Raw genomic sequence first — 24,524 nt, forward strand, 5'->3', positions numbered from 1 at the left:
TAACCACAATTGTCTTGGAGGATAGTATTTCTCTTGCTTTGTGGTTTTGAATGGCGATGTAACTAGGAGCTTTCAAACTTTGCCACATTTGCGGATTTATGCTGGTCTCATACATTTTCGGAGGTATTGCATATATTTTTGTATGAATTTTGTAGGTATGCCATACAGCTGGGCAAACAAACACGTGTTAAAAATATTTTTGAACAGAAAACTCATCTGAGCCCATTCCAAAAGGCTCTTGAAGCCACCAATTTGTTTATTAAACAGCGAAATAATTGTGGAAATACAGACGACGGAATCAGTGGAAGTTCAGCAGTCTTAAAATCATGTTACATCATTGGTGCAAGTAAAAAGCCTCAAACAGACATCCCTCTCAAAACCCTGGGCTTAAAAAAAAATTGGAAGACATTTTTGAGTGGTTGATTTTATAAAATTCTGCAGTGCTTTTGTAGTTTTGACTTCAAAATTGCGGAATGTGGTTTGGCCATAAACAAAAGCTCCATGAAAATAAATTTAAACCTTGTAGTCTAAAGCTGCCTTGCAACGTGCTCTGTCTGTCTGTAGAGAATGACTGTAATCATGTAATGACATTTAAAAACTTGTTTAAATAATTGATAAGCTCAATTTTAATATATTAAGAATGATTCAATATTGTGTTTACTTCTTTAGCATTTAAAGTATACTGATGTCCCAGCAGTAGTCACATGGTCATGCCCTCGCTCCCATCCCTGCTGCCCTAAATATTATTGCACTGAGAATATCACTTCTAGTCCACCTTCAGCACAGCTTAGATTTTTGCAAGATTCAAAGGCTGCTTGGCTGTTCCAGGCATTTCTGCCTCTAAGTTCATAGGGAGACAAGTCTCTGAGCCTCGAGACACCCATATGAAGGGCTTCAGACCTCAGACTCCAGGCTTGACACTCTGCCCCAGGGCTTTGGCACATAGGGACTATTCACCCTTCGCGCCACCAAAACCTGCCTGCGGTCCCTGTTCCCGGAGGAAGCTGGTAAAGTGTGCAGTGGCTGCAATGGTGGCTCATCGCGTGAGCGTCCAGCACCCTCGTAGCCTCCAAAAGCAGTGTTTTGGTACATTACAGGCCTGCCACTTAACCGGGGTAGCAGGGCTGCATCATCCGGGCAGTGGTTGACGCAAGGGAAAAGGTGGCACATGTCTTTGGAGTGATCATAGAAGTGTGCAGGTCCTTGCGCCAGTGGACCCACATATACTGGAAGGTCAGTATATGAGTTCAGGTAGGTGGAGTAATGTCTGTGCACTACTGTGGAAGAAGATCGTCGCAGAGCAGCTGCATTCTGCAGAATTGCCTCCCGGTATGAAGGCAGGCGGGTAGACTGAGAGTACTTGAGCTTCTGAGGCTTGTACGGGTAGGAGCCCATATGGGCTGGGTCTAGATAGGCTGGCTCAACTGCCATGTTGTAGCAGAGGTTGTTACCAGCACTAGAATACATCTTTGAGGGTTTGGGATTAGCTACCACTACACGAGGGAACAAGTCAGGCATGTTGATGCGACTGGAGGAGGAGGCAGAAGTTGAAGGTTTTTCATCTAGGTGCCGGATCCTGTCACCACCCCATGTGGCCCTAAGAAAAGAAGCGCGACGGTTCAGCTTCTCTTTTCCCAGCAAAGGAACATCATCCATTTCTGGATCCAGGTATGGTTTCATGCAGGAGTTGCAGCTGCCACTGGGTCTCTGGTAGTGGCTTCCCATGCAAGGAGTGGTATGGGCATGGTTATCCAGGAGGTGATTGGCTCTAAGTTCAGCCAGGCAGGATGTTGGTTCATCATAGTCGTTCCTGCGACGAGTTTCCGGGGATGGAGCCACATAGCTGTGGGACCTCTTTTTGCGACCTAGACCTTCAGCATACAGTTTCCGGCTCCCAGAAGGTTCCTGGTGTTCAACATAGATGTCAGGGACGTGGAACTCACGGTAAGGAAGGAAGGGGGAGGTTTGATGACAGGCCTGGCTGTCCATGTAAAACCTGCCGCTGTGGTGGGGTTTTGGTGCTGTGGGGGGTGGTGGGTCCCTCATAGCGATATGCGGACTGCTTAAACTAGAAATAGGAAGTGTCCGTTCATATATATGATGGTGACTGGTCCGGGCAGGTAGAGTGTAGCGTAGAGGGGTAGGCCTCGTCACAACCCGAGGCTTCTCAAGCAAAGGCTGTGTGCCGCTGTCTCCATAATGCAAGGGGAACGTGGGAGTGTGAGGGTATGGTGCATGGTTGTCTGTGACACTGGAGATGTAGGGCAAACGGCCATGACTAGAATCTGTGCTTATCAAGCGAGTTGGAAGGCAAGGTTTAGTAGCATCTGGACCTCGGCGGCTCAAATTCTCAATGGTCTTAGTAGCATTGTCTAAGGAGTTCTCCACTCTGGCAGAGGATACAATGTCCTTTGCTGTCTTAAGCATCTTTAGCATGTTGGCCTGGGTGTAATTGGTGGTGACATCTGGACTCTGCATGCTTCCATTGCGGTCTGTATCCTCCACACCATTGAAGCAGCTGTAGATTCCCTACAGAGAAACAACAAGGAAAAATTAACCTGATATCAAGTATTTAGGACAGCGTCCATGCCTTTCAAATAGTACATAAAATATGTATTATTTCTGCCTCATGTCTTTATGAAGTTATATCTGCTATAGTGATTCATTCGCTTTGATCATATGAACATTCTCTCTGCTCATTGCGACGAATGAAGTGTAGATTTACCTGGGGAACCGTCAGAGGTGAATTGAAAGTGCTTATAAAAGTGCTTGGATCTGTTTATTGGGACTGCTTTGTTCAGTAGCTGGTGTGCATTAAAACAACATTTAAAATGGGATGATGGGAGAAGAAGCTGACCATGCATTTGTAATATCCATTTTCTACTATATTATTCTACCTGATAAATTCCACTTTCAAATTCGATCTCACACTGCATTGCTTATTTTAACATCATCTTTGCCACTGTGTCCAGATGATACTCTCCTAATGAGGTTATTAGTATTCCATTTTTAAAAATGGAACACCACAACTGTGCTGAGAATCCTAAAAAAAGATGGGTTTTCTTCATTGTACTCAAACATAATCCAGCATGCCCTTGACTTTTTTTTAGCACTATGACCATAAAAACTGTTACTGTAAGTCCCTCTAACTATTCAGCATCAATATCTAATGTGTCAAGATCATATAACATATAAAAGCAAATTATGAAAACTGTGACAGACTAATTTTACAGTTTAACTGTACATAAAGAGTAAAGCACTGCACAGTCATGTATTGTTTTAATGTGGCACACTGAGTTATTTTGAGGGCCGGCATTTCTGCAGATTTTCATTCAGTTGCTCTCAGTCATCAGAGTATTGATTAGCTAAATTAAGTGTGCGTCTGCTTGGTTGAGATGAAAATATGTGCCTCAGTGGCCTTTTTATGGATAAGATTGGTGACACTTTTGTTAAAACCCCTTTATTATTTTCTTGTGCAGTATTGAGTTTATGTATCCTCTGAGTGTTTGGACATTAAGAATGGGCTTTTATGTACAAAAAAGTTACAAAGAGTGAATAGATGCACAGAACATTGATTAAGAGCAGTGTTTAAAAAAGTTTGACTCACTTTTCATGCATGAATTATTCAAAATTTATAAAAAAGATCCAAAGTAATTTTTGTAAGATGTGCACAGAGGTTTCTTGAGACATTGTGGAACAATGGTAAGAAATGATACAGCGCATCTTATGAAAAAAAAACAAAACAGATTTCCTTTTTCTGACTTAACTTAAGATCTGACAGGTCAAGATAAGATTTTTCACAAATTCGTATTAAAGATTATTTACTATTATTATTATTATAAAACAGTATTACAGAAACATATCTTAATTTAAGAATCTTATCTTACAGCGTCTTTTCTTATCTCAAGTTGAGAAATCTTAACGTACTCGAATGAAGCCGACAATCAACTGTCGTGTCTGCTACCTAGCAACCGAGCCTACACGCACAGCTGAATCCAGTAAACACATACTCAAGTTAGTAAGCCAGACAGCTAACGTCGGCTACCATAACTGAGGTTAACTAGATCAAATAAAACTAAAGTGTGATAAACTGAGAGTTAAGAATGTTGAGTCGGCGCTTTGTGCTGTTTACCAGAGGATCGTTTAATTTCCCAGACGCTTTAGCCGAGTGCACGTTATTCCTCCCAATAAACAGAAACCAGTTCAGCTCTGTCTCCTCATTATTCGCTTCCATCTCTGTAATACTGTATCTGACGAGTTTACATCAACATTAACACATGAAGGTAATGAGAGGGGACGATGGAAATCATGTCTGCAGCATCTGAGGTCTTTAAAATGCTTTAATAAACTCAAGTCAAAGCACCATTTTCATTGTCGATCAATGTACCATCATTATGTTACTTACAGTGAACTGTGCTGCCTGTCACTGCATTAAACAATAAAAACAAACAATAAAAACAGGTTAAGACGCTCTGGGGTTTACCGTAAGTTAAGAAAATGTTTAAGATATTTTGATGTTTCTGTAATACCGTTTTCTTCTATCTGGAAATAAGATTACAGGTGTAAGAACTGTTCTGTAATGGCTTCTGTCCTAACTTCAGTCTTAACTGAAATTGCCATGACAACAAAACAGATCTGACTTAAGAATTTTCTGTAATACGCCCCCTGATGTTTTAAATGGTACAAACGGAGAGCATTTCTGTTTGTTTACTTTCATTGAAGCTGTGTGACCATGCTGAAACATTGTGAAGTATTGTTTAGATTTCTTGAAATCCAAATGTTCATTTAAAACCACAAATAACAGTTAAAACTTGAATAAGCATAAAAAAATGCATGAAAAAGAATCGAGCAGTTTTAAAACAGAATTGACTTGATAAAACTGATGACATTAGTAAAACTTGCAGTATGCTGACTGCTACATGACCGAATTGACTAAAATAGGCTTCTGCCCATTAATATTGCCTAGTGCTAATGCGAAGTAAGTTAGATTTCCTAAATAAACAAAAATACAAAAATATTTAAAAATGAATTGCACACAGGAAGGAATATGATAGGATATGATATGATAGGAATCATATTTTTAGAAGGATGAAAAAAAGATTAAAAAAAGCTTTTCAGAAAAAAATCAGAAATGTTCCAGTGTAGAAACGTGTGTCATCAGAAAAATGAGTTTGGTACCCTGAGGCAGCATCGTGCAATAGAGAGTTAAAGCCCTAACTGGGAATTGCTGTAACAGCACCACTGCCATCCCAGTGCTAGCTCTAGAATTTACAGTGAACATAATAAACATAGCATTTTGTGTTTTAGCGGTTTTTACAGTTGTAAGATATAAAAGAAGTATGGATTTTTTGGTAGAACTTTAGAATAAGACTACCCTTATTAATGATTTAAAATGTGTTTATTAAATGATTATTACTTAGATCGTAAACATACTATAAATCATTTATAAGACAGTTATAACATTGATAAAAAAAAGTGAGCTCATATCTGATGAATATGAATGCGTGATGAAGCCATCAGTTTAATGCTGACTGATGGGTTAAGGAATAAGCATCAAAATCTGAACTTTAACAGTATAAATGAATGTAGGTTCACACAGCCCTTTTTATTTGTGTTATAACTGCTTATTGATAATTATTATAAGATGTGGTAACACTTTATTTGGAGAGTCCACTTTAGATACTTCATTTACTTTCAAGTTACATTCCATTAAATATCTACTAAACTGGCCATCATTTTCTTTAACTCTAAACCTGCTCTAAACCTAACCCTAACCTTAACCTCAACCTAAAACTTAAACTCAGCCCTCACCCTGGTCCTAGTCCTAATCCTGGTCCAAATACTAGCCCTAACCCCACCACTGCTTAGAATCAACTGATTGTCAATGGATAGTTTGTTAACAATTTGCACATCTGTAGATAATCTACAGGGGACTATAGTGGACTATCCAAATTAAGTGAGACCTAAAGTGTTTATAATGTAATTAATAACCATTAATAAACTAATTTCAACCAGTCTGAAGGGCAACAGTGACCTGACGTTTGTCTATTAGTTCTATCTGGTTTTCCTTTGTCTTCTCCATCAGTCAGAATTAAACTATCAGCTTCTTCACATATTCAAAATCATCAGTTATAACAGCTCACCTTTTTATTCATGTGTTATAACTGCTTATTAATGATTTTGAAAGTGCTTATGACCTAAATAACTGTTAATAAACTTATTTTAAGCCATTCATAAACAATTTATAAAGGTAATCTTATTCTAAAGCTGTACCGATTTTTTTAATGGATTTTTATTGACTTTTATTTATTGATTTAAAATGTTTAAATTCATGATTATTTTAAATGATAACGTCTCAAGAATTGGTTTGGATTAGTTCAAACTAGGCAAAGCATAAACTTTTTCCTCTTAACTTTTGCAAAATAGAAAAGTAGCAAGTGCTCACTCTGCTGATGGCCAGTAAGAAGTCCAGGCGTTCAGACTTGCGTACAGAGTGGCGTAGCTTCCAGTAGAGCAGGTGCTCCCAAGCAAAGACCAACAGGCTAAGGCCCATGGCCACTAGCAGCATGTAGAACACTCCTGCCATGTTGTCAATGTCCAGCTTGGAGCTCATCACTTCTTTCTTCTCATTGCGGCAAATCCCTGTTAGCCACACTGTCTGCAGCTTTGCAGTGTCGCCTGGAACACAAGTATATTTCTATCAGTAAAACGCTCCACAGATTGGAAAAGCGAGGGAGAGGGAAACATGATCAATACATTGTTGTCAATAAACTACAAGTGGCTTCTTTTATTGATTTTATTTCCATGACATTGTCTTGGCTTCCACATCTCTTACATTGATAGATAACTCTATCAATGATAGAGAATGAAGCAGTCTTGTAATGTACATGTAAGACTTTGTCGTCAGCCTAGTTCTGCGTCTTAAGTTTAGATATCATTTACAGGCACTGCAGTGACTAATATTGCAAGAGCCACCCTGTTCAACACTCAGTGACTGTGAAGTTCCAAGCAAACTTTTTAGAGAATTGTATGAGCTTACCATCTGCGAGGAACTGAAGAAGAGCAAGATCGATTGGGCGTTTCCAGCGTGAGCCCTTCTGTAAGGCAATGCCATAGCCTGTTGTAGCAAAGACCTTGCCGCTGCCGATGGTCACCAACTTACAGCCCTCGTCTTTCCCAGCCATGTAGTTCAGCACAGCTGCATCGTAGATGAAGGCATCAAGCTTGCTGTGTAGAAGAAATGGGAATCATGCCTTAAGAAAAAGTACTATAGTAATACTACAGGAACTTCTATAGCATACCGGCATATTATTGTAATGAATTCAGACAGTTACTACAGTTTACTTCAGGATAGTACACCTAATATAAATCATTGTAAAACCGTATTACAGGGTAATATATGGAGATGAAAGTATTATGAATTATCACAGAAGAATTACACAGAACTATTAAATCATATTTATTGTATTACCACAGTTATTTTTTTATATGGGCTGTTCGGGAATCACAGAGTGTTAAGATGTAATGTACCCGGTTTTGAGGCTGTTAAGGGCGTCCTCCACACCTTTCTGGTTATATTTCACCATGTGTGAGTGCATCTCAGGGTAGTTGCTCCTTATATTTCGCTCTGTGCTGCCATTAGGGACTGTACCAAACCTAAATGGTGGATACTGCTCCTGTGGCTTCTGGAACTGAGTTAGACAAGACATATTACAATATTAACACGTTGAAGGAACAAACAAGGGTTTACTTTAAAAGGCACGTATATTTTAAACCCACAGTAACCCCAAGTGCAGGGGCTTTGGTCGACAGAAGGATTGAATGTTCACTCTAAGCTGGATTTCTTTATGTGGATTTACTTTAAATTTACTTTTTGTCTTTGCTCTTTCATCCAAGGATTCTCAGGATTCCATATCTCCAGTCTTCATATGTGAACTGCAAAGCTAAAGCCAACTAGTTTTGAGAATTTAACTGGGCTTAATCCTTATAGCAGCCAGAGAGGAGAAAAAAAAACCTAATATAGATCAAATCAGGCTGAAGACAGTTGGTCATCATATCTTGAGTCTCTCTCTGCCGCAGAGTGCCATTCAGTCAATTAACTGGTCAGCTAAGGTTACATTCTCAGTAATTTTCCTCCTTGTTAATTCCAACATCCAAATCTCTGATTAGGCCCCACAATGAACAGAAATTAGCTCTGCTGCAAGGCCAAGTGTTCCAAGACAATTTAATATTCCTTTCTCCTCTTTTTGCTTCCATTTAAAATGAGCTTCAGCTCATTTATTCTCTTTTGCTTATATCCAATTTTGTCCATGTTCATGAAAACACCACAGAATTCATACATAAAAAAATAGTACCTCATAACTTGAAGCAGGAGGAGCTGTGTTATAAGTAACATTGATTTTCAGAGTAGAGGACACTGCAAAGCACTTTCTAAAAAGATTGCTCAGCTAGTAAAATCATCCTAAATCTTAAAACATTGAAAATGTTCTATGTTTTAAGATTTAAGATGATTTTACTAGATGATTTTACTCATTTCACTTGAGGGCCTCTGGAACACTCAATTCAGAGGGAAACCCTTTCTGGACACTAAAAATTACTCATTTCACTTGAGGGCCTCTGGAACACTCAATTCAGAGGGAAACCCTTTCTGGACACTAAAAATTCCATGTTTTGTATTTTTTTTATTTTAAAAAATTGTGGTAATTACATGTAAACTCTACAAGTATTAAATTATTCTTTTTATTTCATTATTAACTTTTTGCTGGACACATAAATGTCAAAATGCCTATAGGAAATGATCCGGTCAGGATTTTAGCTACATGTTTTGTTGTTAGATTTGAGAAATGCAAAAGATTGGGTGTCCCTGGTCAAATTATATGCTCCCTGGCATATTCTTATTGCAGTGAGTGAGAAAATAAGTTCACATCCTATACAGGGAACTTAAACATGACATTTTCTGCTAAATTTACTGCAGTTTCCATTTACTTGTTGAGTTTCATATGTGGGAGAACATACTATAAAATATGCCATAACATTTGCCAGTAAGGCAAGTAATTGACCAGGATTGGTACTTATTTCCACAAAATCACAAGGACCTTGCCATTTGGCCAGGGATGCTCAGTCTTTTGCATATGACTGTACATATTCATGTCAGTTATAAGCATTAAACACAAGAAATGGAAGACATGTCTGTTTCTAAGTTAGAGCTGCATTATCATAGCACTGGTAATTGGCTAACAAGTGGGGAATATAAGGGTGTATTTAGTGTATTTTCAGACACATTTGTTTTCAAATATAGGTTCAAATACTATTTCGTACATAAAAGCAAATATGTCTGCATTACTTCTTGAAATAAGTTAATTATTTTTTCAGTAGAATGGGCTGGAGGTTAGGGAACCAGCCCTGTGACTGGAAGGTCGCTGGTTTGATCCCCTCGGCTGACAGTCCATGATGGAAGTGCCCTTGAGCAAGGCACCTAACCCCCAGTTGCTGAATAGGGCTGCCCACCGCTCTGGGCAAGTGTGCTCATTTTGCGGAGGTCTAATTCCACAGTGTGCAAAACATGGCTTATAATTCTGAATTCAAGACACTTTCAGTATATACAATTACTCAAAAAGTAAAAATCATCTATAGACAGTTAGTTGATCTGGCAATATTATATCAATCTTGAAATTAGAAATATTAGGTATTTAATCGAGCTGTAAGAATGACATAAAAATGATTTGTGACCTTACTAATTAGTTGACAAATGCTTACAATGTACTCACCACAATACAAGCAGTAAGTTGAATAATAAAAATGCTGAGGTGCTGAAGTTGCTTGCACGTATAGAGAACCACATAACCAAGTAGTGTGAAATATTAAATTAATATCTTTCATTACTGTATCTGCCTTCAGGCTACTTGTTGCCCCTGAGCCATTTATTTTTAATGTTGTGCCCCCAGGCTTCCCCCAGGCCTAAATACACCACAAATAATTCTAGTGGCTGGAATTGATGACAGTATACTCTTGGGAATGACTTCAGTCATGCCAAAGAGCTTTGTACAGTGTGGAGTAGAAACTCAACTCATTTAACTGCTTCTTTTATTGTTGTTCTGTGAGTCATCAAACATTCAGCTACATACTGGTCCAGAGAACATTCCCATCTGCACTGTTACAGCTATCAGTATTATTATAGAACTGGACAGTATGTGTGTGCACTGTGAAAAATCTATCGATTTAATTTAATGTTGCATTGGCAGTGTTTTAATTTAAATTAATTTTATTGTGAATGAAGATCATTTGGAGCAGTTAAACTTGCCAAGGATATGTGTTTTCTTTTACATCCCAGCCTTCGCACATTTAATAACTCTAATCGCTCCTCTGTCGGGCAAATGTTATTTCACTGAGTATAGACAGATATTCTCTCTCTGTGGCTGAAGGGAATCCAATTCAATAGAGAATGCAGAGGGAATTTGTAATGAGTTTGCAGGAATCTCAGTGAAGGCTGGACAGGCTGAACTTTTTCTTTTGTGAAAAGTTCTTAATCCTGACATGCTAAAAGCAAAGCGTCTGCAAGTCAGGATTTTTGTTTGGCCTGGTGGTCTCAGTTATGGTTGCAAAATATATAGTCTTTTAATCAGTGTCACTGTGTTAACCTTTGTAGTACTGATACTGCAATATCAGTATTGCAGATATTGGTTTTTGATTGATCTAATTGGATTTACTTGATCCATGTTGAATAATTTTGTTCAAAATAATGCACTTGCATGTCACATCAAGGCTTCACTGATGCAGCGATAAAACCACAATATGATATTTTGTCCATATTGTGCAGCCCTGAATTCTACACTTATAAAAACACATTTTTTTGGCATCATACCCAAAAACAGAACTCGACATCTAAGCTATTTTTAGAGATCACCTCTGTTAAATCCTGCCACAGACAAAGACATTCCAAAGCTGATATGTGTTGCTGTACATACATTTTTTTCCGGAAAATGTCACTGGAGCCTCTGAATTACAAGGTCATTATGGAGTCAATACATGAATATTGCTACATGTAATCTAACATTGCTGTTAACTCCTCTGCACTGAATTAACATAATTTTGGCAACCTGTCAAGTGTTCTGGTTGCTTTTGGGGTAGTAGGTTATAATTTGAGTAGCTTGTTGTTATATTATAGTGTAATAGTTGGAGGGGAACCCTCAGGGTGACCTAGGCCTTCCATCAGATAAGGCCTAATTATGTCATGGAACTAAAAACAAATACATACTAAAATACATGTCTGTAATTCTTAGGTGATTATTATTCAATATAATCATACTTGTATTCAAAATCTGCAAGTATTGCAGCACTGCTTATTTCATTGTCAAGTTTTAGATGGAAACATGTTAACTTCATGAAACACCAAGCAGAATATTGACCAGTCAAGAATTGTTTTTCTCTGTGGAGTCTAGGTAGATATAGTGAAACAAGATCTCCTATTGGTTAGGAATTAAGTTAACACGTTTTGCATAATTACAAAGCAACAGAAGAATCGACCAATCATACTTTGATTTCCAATATGTGGAACCGTATTGTGGGAAGAACATCACTCTGGGCCTTTTGAAAGTCCCAGATATGTTACTGTGAATACGAGTGGCAGCCTAATCAGTGGGTTGTTAGAAATGCAGCTCTATACCAGCCTCTCTACTGAAAGTCACTGTGATTCTGCAAGGTAGAGTATATGCTAATATATCTATATCCATTTACTTGTTTCAATTGCATAATTGTCTTAAATATGCAAAATTATTTGCCAGTGGAATAAAACAATTTCAGTAGATAAAATTAATCTAAAGGATTTGTGGCTTTACTAATCATTTAACAAACACTTACAGCCCTTAGCTACCATTTTTAATGCCACTACAAAAAAATAAACAGTAAACTCAGTAATAATATGCTCATAAGTTTAGATAACACGATGACCGATAAGTTTAAAATATAATATAATACTTTACATTATTTTATCTGGATCTTTACAGAAGAATCAACCAGTCGAGTTTTGATAATCAATAGTTGGGACCAGTTCTGTGAGAGAAAAATCCTCACTCTCAGCTTTCTGGAAGTCCCAAATTTGGTACTGACTGTGAATGTGACTGGAAGCCTAATCAATCATATGCTAATGTGCCTGTCTCAAGCTTAAAGTAAAATGTAGAATGTCTTGTAGAAGCTTCAAATGTCTGTGTTTAATCTAGAACTGCCAGAAAAAAAATGTTCATGCAAATTGCCATTAGCTAAGCACTATCAATATGCTAGAATCTCATAGGGATGCTAGAAGGAGTTAGCATTATCATGGCCTGATTTGTGTGGAGAGTTGAAATCAAAGTTGGAAAAAGTAGTGGAGAAAAAAAAATACTCAAAGCAATGAAGTACCTACATCATAAGCATTTTCTGTGTTAAGAAGTCAGATAAAGGGTGAGACAGGCCTTTACATACTGATTGCAGGATTTTTCGGATCGTAATCACGTCATAAACAAACAGCAGGTTCTTAGTTTAGCTTAATTTTTTCGAACAACATTTGCTTGTTAATAGTAGTATTTTTTTGTCTATATACACCAAACAGTAGCTTGTTAGCACAGCTGGGATGTTGGCATTGAGTTTTAGTTATGTTATCTATAATTAATAAGCAAGTCTGGCTTTAGCTAGCCAATTAGCTATTGCTAGCTGTTGCTTAGCAACTGTGAGACCCCCAGAACGAAAAAAAAGGTGTGATGCACCTTATTTCTTACGACCTTCAGAAAGATGCAGTGTGAGCCACCACCCTTAGACCTGGATTTCTGTATTGGGGTATGTTGCCAAATACAAAATGACACACAATCTGAGATCTCCAAGTCATGACTCTTTGAAAGTTTTCATGTTTTTATAAAATTAGATATTATTGCAACCGAATCACTTAAAATACTTAATAATTTTGTATACTTTTATAATTGTTTGCTACCAAATCCCATGCCCCCTTGCAGCATATCATTTGTGATTTATGCATAAGCATATAAATATTTGATTTTCAATCATGGGATGATTTCACAGCTTGTGTCTGTTGATGTACAATTGATTATCATATTAATAAATCACCCTGCCTTTCTCCACATTCTGGAGTGAATGTATACAGAAATTGTTAAGTCATAGCCTTGCTATACTTACCTTTTTGTCGCTTAGCCCAGAAACTGTGTCAATGTATTGCTCCTGGATCATGAATGCAGCCAGGTTAGCTGTGTAGCTGGCCAGGAAGATGACAGCAAAGAAAGCCCACACCAGTACCATGATCTTGCTGGTGGTGCCCTTTGGGTTCTCAATAGGGACGGAATTGTTGAAGACAATACCCCACAGCAGCCACACTGACTTCCCAATGGTGAAGGTTGGCCCCCCGGGATCTAAAAAGAAGAATATTCTTGTTTTCAGATACATTTCACTTAAACATGAGTACTTCCATTTGGTATATTTTACTATCCTGTATAAGCAATTTATTGTTCATACAGAGTTCATACACTCTCGCAACCTTTGTGTTGTCTGTTTTAACACACTGTGTGACACATGTTTAAAAACAGTATTTAAAGTATCTCAAAATGACCTTAACTGGACACACAGATGTGTTTAACAAAAACATGCCTGCTATATTTACAGGTGCAAAGAAAATGCTTTTTGCTCAAATGTTGTGCATGAAACTATAGCTGATTACTTTTTCCACAGGATTAAATGAGCATCAGTGTCTTGGTGTTGTTGGGGGGAATTGCTTTAATAATGGCAGCAGACACTGTGTATACATGGAGGTACAGACCCACAATCACTAGATGAAAGAATGTTTTCTAATTAAATAACACTTTCAGCTCTCAGCATCAGATGTATGTGTATGAAAAGAGACAGCGCAAAATATGCTTTGATGCGGGAGTAGTAGTTGCTCATAGTCCATGTTTTTATTTCACACCACTTTTTTGCCTGAAGTCAAATTGCACCTCTAGAGAATGTGTGGCAAAAAACAGAACTTCATTTATTAACATCACTATCTCTTCATTACTGAGCTTTTATTTTTTGTTGTGCTGCAGTTAAACGCAGTATCAGTATTGATGGGGATGTAAGCATGAGAGAATTAAACGTGTATATAAGATGTATTTTCAGATGAAATCCAGATGTGAAACCACAATCAGAACCAGAGAAGCTGCTGCAAAATTCCTGCTGAATATAATATGTTTATATATTTATATCTAAAATATTTAAATATATACACTGCTCAAAAAAAAGGGAACACTCAAATAACACATCTGATCTGAATGAATGAAATAATCTCATTGAATACTTTGTTCTGTACAAAGTTGAATGTGCTGACAACAAAATCACACAAAAATCATCAATGGAAATCAAATTTATAACTAATGGAGGCCTGGATTTGGAGTCACAAACAAAATTAAAGTGGAAAAACACACGACAGGCTGATCCAACTTTGATGTAATATCCCTAAAACAAGTCAAAATGAGGCTCAGTATTGTGTGTGGCCTCCACGTGCCTGTATGACCTCCCTACAACGCCTGGGCATGCTCCTGATGAGGTGACGGATGGTCTCCTGAGGGATCTCCTCCCAGACCTGGACTAAAGCATCCGCCAACTCCTGGACAATCTGTGGTGCAACGTGGCGTTGGTGGATGGAGCGAGCCATGATGTCCCAGATGTGCTCAATCGGATTCAGGTCTGACTTCATCTTGCAGGAACTGCTGACACACTCCAGCCACATGAGGTCTAGCATTGTCCTGCATTAGGAGGAACCCAGGGCCAACCGCACCAGCATATGGTCTCACAAGGGGTCTGAGGATCTCATCTCGGTACCTAATGGCAGTCAGGCTACCTCTGGCGAGCACATGGAGGGCTGTGCGGCCCTCCAAAGAAATGCCACCCCACACCATTACTGACCCACTGTCAAACCGGTCATGCTGAAGGATGTTGCAGGCAGCAGATCGGTTTCCACGGCGTCTCCAGACTCTGTCACGTCTGTCACATGTGCTCAGTGTGAACCTGCTTTCATCTGTGAAGAGACAGGGCACCAGTGGCGAATTTGCCAATCCTGGTGTTCTCTGGCAAATGCCAAGCGTCCTGCACGGTGTTGGGCTGTGAGCACAACCCCCATCTGTGGACGTCGGGCCCTCATACCATCCTCATGGAGTCGGTTTCTAACCGTTTGTGCAGACACATGCACATTTGTGGCCTGCTGGAGGTCATTTTGCAGGGCTCTGGCAGTGCTCCTCCTGTTGCTCCGGAGGTAGGACGGAGGTTGCTCCAGAGGTAGGCTCACAGGGCTTGGACCTGGGTTTTCTCTTTTCTTTTTCTTTCTGTAATACTGATTGTTCTGTAAAGCTGCTTTGTAACAACACCTGTTGTAAAAAGCACTATATAAATACACTGCTTGCTTATAGCTGCAAAGGGTGGGTCGACATCATATTAAACCCTATGGATTAATGAGAATGGGATCTCAGTCACATTCATATATATGTGAAGCCAGATGAGCGAAAATAAAACTTTTGGAAATATAGTGTATGTTTGTGGTTGTTATAAATGACCTGCTGTTTATTTATGTCACTTCTAGTCCTACAGAAGATGTATTTGTTCTAGATCTGTACTGTAACTAGAGTTCATTCTAACTGAGTTCATTCATGTCATAAACTACCTTCCAGCCCTTTTTGTGAATTTTTTATTATGCCTTTTTAATTATTTTTCATTATGCTATTTTCCTTTGTTCTGCTTCCACGTTAACAATGAATGATGGCTCATGGAAAAAGAACATGAATTGAATAAAACATCTAAAACATCTAACCATTCTTTTTAAGGTCGCATGACATTTTATTTGAATTTTATGTAGTGGACCTAATAAAATAGTCCAAATTGTTGAATTGGAATGAAAAAAATGCCATGAATGAATGAAATCTGCACGTTTTCACCCCATTTTCCATGAAACCCTTAAATAAGATCTTCTGCAACCCTTCAGAAGTCACATAGTTAGTTGAATAAGATCAATCTGTGTGCAGAGTGACTCATGATCTGTCACATGTTAGATAACTGCACCTGTTCTGAAAGGCCCCTGAGTCTGCAGCACCAATAAGCAAGTAACATGAAGACCAAAGAGCTCTCCACACAGGTCAGAAACCAAGTTGTGGAGAAGTATAGATCAGGGTTGGGTAAAAGAAAAATATCCCAAAGTTTTGAACATCCCATAGAGCACCATTAAATCCACTATACCAAAATGGAAAGAATATCGCACCACTACAACCTGGTTACTTAAGCACACTGAAGAGTTCTGTTTTTTTTGTTGTTGTTTTATTTTTTTTTTGTCCTAATTATTGTGTGTCACAAACGAAAATATTTTGCACCTTCAAAGTGGTAGACGTTGTGTAAATGAAATGGTGCAAACATGATTTTAATTAAAGGTTGTAAACAGGAAAAACACCAATGTGGGTGAATACTTTTGCAAGATACTGCATGTATCTAGTCTAGGACCACATATGAAAGTGGCAAAGATCTGATTCGAAAAGATTTATAATAGGATTTATATATCCACCCAGCTCTGGGGAAAAAAAAATCAGATGTGTTACATGGGAAAAATGGATTTGATGCTTCTGGTAGCCTGGTAATGTGAACATGGTCAAAGATGAAAGCTTTAAATACTGTTAATCTGATGGTGACAGTTTTCATGATCTACCGGGTCTTGCTCAGTTGTTTTGAACTCTGAGTTTTGCAAACTTCTGTTTTTCTCACACTTTCCTTTGACCCCATTTATACCCGGTTGTTTCATGCAGTGTCAGGATGATATCAGGATAGAGATTCTCCACAAAAATGCTAGTATAAACGCAACCAAGACACATTTAAAACGGATTTAAATCGGATTGCTCAAACCACTTAAGGAAATGGTTTGAGATGCATTTTTAGAAGGATTACAGTCGTGTCTGACCAATCAGGGATGCATTTGACTACCAAGTGTAAATCCATTTAAATGAATTTGCCTGAAAAATAAATAATTGAAGAGTGGAATAATAAAGAATGAAGAGTCAGCACATACAAACATCTCAGTTAAATATAGTTTTTCTTACCTTTTTGCATGTCATGATCTACGCAATTATTTTTTGTAAATCACTCTGAAAATGCCAACTAACTCCGTGTTCAGTCTACCACATTACACACAGTTACTCTTTATTTGGGATTGTAGTAGATCAGGACACATTTATGCGGCGCTCACGTATGTCTGGCTTTATATGTTGTTAATGCATTTGTTTTAAGTGCTATTATTCACACTTTTGTCCCAAATGCCAGAGCTAGAACATTTATTAAGAGGAAGATTGAGCAAATGACTCTAACTGCACACTGAAAATGACCTTTTCAGTCAGGCGCAGGCTAATGTTTTGTCAGGCCAGTCATTTCAGATTGATGGTGCTCCTTTAGGTTGGGCCTATCTTTGACAGCTGTCCCCATTTCTGGAGTGTTATCTGGTATCATGAGTACTCACCTTTGGCACTGACCAGGCTGCGATTGTACCCTACAGGACTGAAGTACTCAAACACGAATACGGTCACTGCCACCACGGTCAGACACATCACAAACATCATCACCCACACAGCAGGACTGTAGGGCTCTGTAAGTAAAAGGATTAGCAGGACTGGATGCAGTTGATATCATACAGTTTGGACATATAACATAATAAGTTACCGTTATTCAGCGAATGCCTATATTATGTGCTCAGACTGAAATATGTGTTGCTTTGAATTCATTTAATTCAAATGTGTATAAGATGTCCTCACTGGTCTGAGTGGATCAGACACAGCAGTGCTGCTGGAGTTTTTAAACACCTCAGCGTCACTGCTGGACTGGGAATAGTCCACCAATCAGAAATAACCACCCAACTGTCCTGTGGGCAGCGTCCTATGAGGCATCCTATAACCACTGATGAAGGACTACAGGATGACCAACACAAACTGCTGAGTGTCTAATGGAGTGGACAGTGAGTGGCCACAGTGTTTAAAAACTCCAGCAGCACTGCTGTGTCTGATCCACTCATACCAGCACAACACACATTAACCCACCACCACACCAGTGGTGTGTGCAGTGCTGAGAATGATCCACCACCCAAATAAAAACCCATTGTTGGATGTCTTGCAATGGAGTTCCTTGGCTACACCTTTTCTACATATTGCGTAAATATATAAATAATAAAATAAAAATGTGTGAAAATAATAAAAAATCAAAGGTTCACAAATTCAAGAACAGTAGAACAGTAAATACCAGCATAATAAACTTGAAGTATAAAGTACTGTGCATGCCTTTTAGATACCTGTTTATGTTTAAGTGTGCGCAGAAAAAACCCACTAATATTAGAATAAATTAAATAACATTATTACAGTAAATAGTGATATTTTTTTGTATGTCAGTGTTTTCATTTTCCAGAACTCTACCTGAGGAAGCCCAGTATTAATTGTAGTTAGCATCCAATACCTGGTCTGGCTAATCAGTACTTCATTATGTTGAATTGAACATATCTGAGAAATCTGGAACCAGACCAGTGCTCTTAAACTAGCTCGTAGCATATCGTCTGATTTTTGAAACCTTGTTAATATTTTCTGCATTAGTGTTTCCATTTATTCTAATATTATATGGTATTTTATGAGCAAAACTAGGGTTACTGCCCTGAATGGTGCTAAATAACTGTAAAATAGTTTATTAATGGTTATTAATCAGTTCACACACACCTTCAAATCAGTAATAAACAGTTGCAACACATAAAAAAGGGAAATAGTGCCCTTTTGTTTGCATAATAGCAAACACACTATACTATGAAAGCTCAGATGTTGCTAGTCACTGATTTTACTTTGTCTTTATCATCAGTCAGCGTTAAACCTGCAATCATATCATATCATATCAGATTACTCATGCTCATCAAATATAGCAGCTCACTTTGCCACTTTTAATAATATAACTTTCTTCATGCTTTTTGAAGTGTTTATGACCTTATTAATATCTATTAATAAACAAATTTTAAGCTGTTCATTAACTCTTTACCTACTTTAATGTCATTTGAAATTAGTAACATGCTTTAAAAATTCTCATGCAGTGCAGTTTCTTATTAGGTTCAGTGGAATTTTTGGCCAACTTTCTGTGAACCAAGCATGGATCGGTCACATTAGTTGCATATTTAAAGGTTGTTGCTTGAACACAAAGTGATGTAATTTAGTATTTCACATTCGATTCTATTTCATTTGTGTCTAGAACATTAGCATAAAGAGTGAGTAAAATGTTACAGACTTATCTCTGTGAATAAAACATGCACTCATGTTCTGCAGCCTTTAGTATGGAGGAGTTATAAAAGTTTATACCCAAAAAGGCAGAGGGGGAAACTGTTCCATTGCTTCTGGCCACCATTACGCTAATCCCTGTTTCCACAAATGGCACAGAAAAGTCAATGATCTCCGAGCGCTCCTCGTTTATAGTAAGAGAACCAATGGCCATGTCTGCTCTCTTGTAGACCACCTTAAAAAGAGAGAAAAAAGCACACAAAATATAAAGTGGAGAGTTTCTTTTTTTTTATGTACATGTGTTTTTATCAGAACGTCCACATAGCCTCACTAAAAAGGTCAAATATAATTTGTATGATAAACTGTAAGCAATTTGACTGAGAAGTGCAGTGGTGTTTGGTGCAGTGACAGGCTCACACAACCCCCTGTAATATTTGTTCGGGTAGTTGTACAGATACGCACACAGTTGTACATCCATAACTCACAGAAAGATTCAATGTCTTAACAACACACCTCATTGGTTAGCTTCCATCAACACTACACAGACATCTATCTATCTCACGCTTACTCATAATGCATCTCGTCCGTGATTATCATTTTTAGATAGATCCTTCTTAGCCTGCAGTGTGGTATATTCATTATTTATAACTCTGAAATCTTAAGTAGTCTACTGGCAAAATTTAGGTTAATGTTAGAAGCCAGTTGTTGGGAGTGACTTGCCTTGAGAGCACCAACTTATGAGAGATTAAAGCGGCGAGTAAACAAGTAAATTGCAAGACATTTTGAATACAAAAAACTGTCATTTTAATTACGCTGTAGCCCTGATGATCATAGTTACGATCCTGACCCACATGCTGTGATTAGTGTGTATTTAAGCAGTTGATTTGGTATAATCACGGCCTTTCAGGCTAGTTTACCTTCTACCTGCATTTTTATATGCTGTTTAGATGCTGACTGACATACAGTAAACTACAGTGATCTTTGATGTGTGTCTGAGGACAGTTATAGTTTACATACTAGCTCCTGTTATTACTTTGGTTATTACAGCATAACCGAATAAGCCCAGTAGATGCTCTGCTCAAGAAAGAAAACAAAAGGAAAAACAAGAGATGACATCACAACCTCCAAAGCACACAATACATCTGACATTGATCTGAATGATATATGACATGATTTAAGGAAGTTAAAATTCCAGCCGCAATTCCTATGTGAAATATACAGCCTTTGTACTACATTTAGAGCCAGGATTCTTCCTTTGGCTTTGACGTCATAGAGACCACTCACTCTGCCTATAAGAGTAGGAACCTATCAGGGGATGAAACGGTTTATTCAGTATTTTCTGCTTCCACACTCATATAAAATGATTAACCTGATGCTCTAGACCAAATGCATCAAAAGACAGTGAAAGAAGTCTCACCTCTCCAATCATGCCGTTCCAAACGCCTCGAACAAGCTTGCCATGTTTGCCGTTGGTGACAAGGTAGAGGTCATAGGAGAACTTGATGTTGCGGGAGAGTTTCTTCAGGATGTCAATGCAAAAACCTTTACAGCACAGTTTGGTGTATGGTTCTGTATGTCCAATGATCCTGTAGGGAAAAAGAAAGGACATTTATTGCCTACTGTTTTACAAAACTATACACTTTTAAAGGTAGTAGTGAAGAAATGCTTTCTTTGTAGATCCTTTGTTTCAAAGATCATAGGGCCCACACACACAATGGACAGGTTTATTAACATGCACTGCCTGATTTTCTGTGGCGTTAAGCGCAGATATTGACAACGTGCTTATCCATAAACAAGGACTGCCTGTGTATTTAACCTTTCTTTCCTCATTTTCTTCATAACCGAACACAAGAAATAAAGAAAAGAATAGAGAAATAAGCTCCTTTACTAGTCTGATGGTAATCTTCCCAGTGAGAAGCTGATGTGGATTGAATTATCTTTTCAACAGAATTTGAGACATGTTTAGTCACACATTAAGTTAACCAATAAATATAAAAGGCACATTTTGATTTGTTTGGGTTGAGTAACATGGCAAGCTGTAAGTATAACTGTAGGAGTAGAAGATGTCAATGACTATTATGTCGTTAGTTCTAACCCATTTACATATATTGATTGTATTCTGATGATGTTGTGCTGCCATCATTTTGGTAGGCAACATTAAGTTCATTCAGCAGTACTGTGGCGAATATAATGAGATGAATCCATAACCAATCCAGCAACTGTGCTGATCACCACCACGGTGTAAACAGGACTAAATTATCATGATGATGTTGTAGCGTGATTACTGCTGAATTTTATAATTCTGGCACTGTATGTTCAAAAGTATCCAGACAGCCTTTTAGCTTCAGTGAATTCTGCTACATTAAGGCATATCCACCGCTGACACAGATGTTCAGTTTTACACAAACTACTCATCTCCATAGACAAGCTTTGTTAGTAGACTGGGACTGTCTGGAGCAGCCGCATAAAAGCCGAGCCGAATGTCATCATGACCAATGCCAAGTGTCATCCAGAAGGGTATAAAAAGCCCCCCAGCATTGAGTTATGGAACATTGCAACGGTGTTATCTGGAGTGTTCCAATCTCAAGGGTCTTCCCAGAATTACTGCAGCAAAGGGGGGACAAACTCCCTATTAATACCCATTTCAGAAGAAATATTGAAAGAGCAGGTGTGTGCAAACCTCTGGACATGTAATATAGTACGCATGCTATATCTGTCAGGTCCTCTGAGACATCTGAAAAGAGCCTGTTATTGGTTTCAGTGACGTTCTGCTGATGCAATGAAGAACTGTATTGCACGTACAGTATGATCTGATAGTTTTTCATGATTCAGTCCTTTTGTAATTTAGTCATGAAAGTGAGCCAAGAAATAAATCAATGCTTTAGCCTAAACGCTATCTGGACCTTATTTTACTCCCCATTTTCAGCTACTGCTCTCGTTGTAGGGTGGCAGAATTGGTTCATGTCACTGCTGTGTCTCGGGTTCAGGTTTGTTTTTAAGCCTTTTGTACAGCATGTTTCAAACACAAATTCAGTTTCATCATGATCACTCTCTGCATTGCTAATTTGTCGTGTGGGGTTTGTTGGTTTGCCACTGCTGTGGAGTGGCCATTTTTGTGTGTAAACATGTGAGAGATGAGCACTTTAAGCACTGGCTGTGCCTCATTAACGACACACTGTTTACTAGGCTAAGCTCATGTTACGTTGATTATGAGTCTGCAGTGCATGGCTGATAGATGATTTGAATCAAATGCACATTGTGCCATGAGGACCTGATTACAGGAGAGCCTATAAAATCCATTTAGCTATTCTGGTGGCATCCGTGGAGGCATTCTGTTCTTACTGCAGAGAAACGGAGAGCAGCATTATTGTGTTCCAAAGCTGTGATGGTGCACCTTCCACTACAGTTATAGCTCAGCTTTTGCTGCCTTTCTCTTTTAACCTTCAAGCGCATACATGTACACCAGTGCCAGAAACCCAGTCAGTAGCGTAGAGGAGGGGAAAAAGGAAGAAGAAGCAAGCGGAAAGAAACCGAGATGGAGGGACAGTGGCAGAGCGCGAGAGGATGGGTGACGTCAGCAGTGGGCGGGTGGGTACCGGGCTGTCGCGGCAGGTCCTCGTGTTATGTCACAGCTACAACAGATGGAAGGACAGCCGGGCCTAGCCAAAACAAATCCGACGCAAATTAATCACCAGCAAACAAAGGCAGGAGAGCAACTCTGGATTATTGCACTGGCTGATGGAGGGCTAACTTATGCTGGATAAAAGCTGATGCCGTGCAAATTCTACACATGCTTTGTCCACCACAGAGGCATCACAAGTTAGCTCAATAATATGTGCGCATTGTATCCCATAAAATTTTTCACAAAGCACACTGACCAAACATTGTGCAACAAACACTGACATTGCAGTTTTCTTTACTATGTCTGTAAAAGAAATGATAGTCTTACAGAATTGGAGTTCATTGGGAGAGAACATCCTAGACTCTCTTAAACAATTAAACAAGGTTGTCACACTAATGTTTATTAATATTTGTTGGTGTTTGGCTGGTTTATTCAGGCCTTTAAAGCAAAAAAGTCAAATTTACATAATGTCCCCGTTAGCTTACAGTTAGTTGATTGATTAAGGAATGCCTGGTGTCTGAAGTTTGCTGTTTTAGTTTTGTATTGGAGCTACTGTTTAAATAATCTTGCATAGACTTACTTATGTGTTTTCTCGCATAGTATGATGTAGTCTTGTCTATAAAAGTCTAGACAAAATATTCCCGAGTGGTATAGTCATCTAAGCCACGTGTGTCAAACTCCTGGGAGTTCCTTATGGGCCTCAGCTCTGCAAACTTAAACATTCTGCCAAATTAAACACACTTCAGTCAGCTTATCTGGTAATCAGCAAGGCCTTCATGAATTGATTTCAGTTCATTAGAAGAGGGGAAATTGCTATTCTCTGTAGAGATGTGTCTAGGAAGACAGCTTAATGTCTGGTGTAAGCGTTCACCTATCGTCAGGAGACCATCCATTCAATTGACAATGACACAGCCATCCATGGCCAAGAGTCTAAGGGAGTATAACTGACCTGCTTTCCTGGTTGGCCCTCCCTTCTTTACCATCATTTACAGTGATGCTATCTAACATGGGTGTCTGTAGCATTGTGTGGCAGGGTAAACCCTATCTAGGGTGGTTGTACTGGACATAAATTGAAGAGAAAATTCGGTAAAAAATTGGACAAAATTCTGACTTCAAGGTGGCGGATAAGTGGATTAGGTTGACAAGGCTGATTACTTTTTATTTTGATGCAAGTACGTGACAATTTGGGCTTGCAGTTTGCACAATGCTAATTGAGGGGGTATAAGTTTTCGTTACTTGTTAGCTGCACTAGCTCCATAGTCCCAGTTCAAAACTAAAGAAGCAAGTGTAAGACATAAAGCATGTCTTGCCTCTTCAACATTTGGGATACTACGTTGGGAAAAACCATGGCTTTACTCTTTTACTATTTACTTCATCTCTTTTTTTACTTCCACATTTTAGTTTAGTTAACACTCTGTGTTTTAACTATGGCTCTTGCCATATGCCATCAGCAAAATGCTTGATGAAGAACAAATGCTTTCTTTCCTCAAAAAGAAAAACATGCAGACGCATGCGTTAGGCAGTTGACTTTTACAGATAAAAAACAAGTGAGCAGCCTGAGCTTTGCCTTAAAGAAAGTGAGAGCTGCAGTGGGATAAGAATCAATTCTAAAGCTTTATCAT

General features: G+C 38.6%; 1 protein-coding gene across 2 annotated transcripts in view; it reads right to left on the reverse strand.

Moving 5' to 3' along the window:
* Window positions 1-225: 225 nt before the first annotated feature.
* grin2ca (glutamate receptor, ionotropic, N-methyl D-aspartate 2Ca) overlaps window positions 226-24,524 on the reverse strand; it is a 105,862-nt gene continuing 81,563 nt past the window's right edge. The window contains exons 5-12 of one of the 2 annotated variants that reach the window (XM_037544807.1): window positions 20,698-20,866; window positions 19,362-19,515; window positions 17,501-17,626; window positions 13,162-13,391; window positions 7,531-7,691; window positions 7,040-7,227; window positions 6,446-6,678; window positions 226-2,529 (exon numbers count right to left, since the gene is read on the reverse strand). In XM_037544807.1, the coding sequence (XP_037400704.1) occupies window positions 895-2,529; window positions 6,446-6,678; window positions 7,040-7,227; window positions 7,531-7,691; window positions 13,162-13,391; window positions 17,501-17,626; window positions 19,362-19,515; window positions 20,698-20,866 (2,896 nt within the window). In that variant the 3' untranslated portion in view covers window positions 226-894. The remainder of the gene's footprint in view (window positions 2,530-6,445; window positions 6,679-7,039; window positions 7,228-7,530; window positions 7,692-13,161; window positions 13,392-17,500; window positions 17,627-19,361; window positions 19,516-20,697; window positions 20,867-24,524) is intronic. The other variant, XM_017705897.2, reaches the window with a different exon arrangement.

This window comes from Pygocentrus nattereri, chromosome 14 (genome assembly GCF_015220715.1).
Source record: "Pygocentrus nattereri isolate fPygNat1 chromosome 14, fPygNat1.pri, whole genome shotgun sequence".
Lineage (NCBI taxonomy): Eukaryota > Metazoa > Chordata > Actinopteri > Characiformes > Serrasalmidae > Pygocentrus > Pygocentrus nattereri.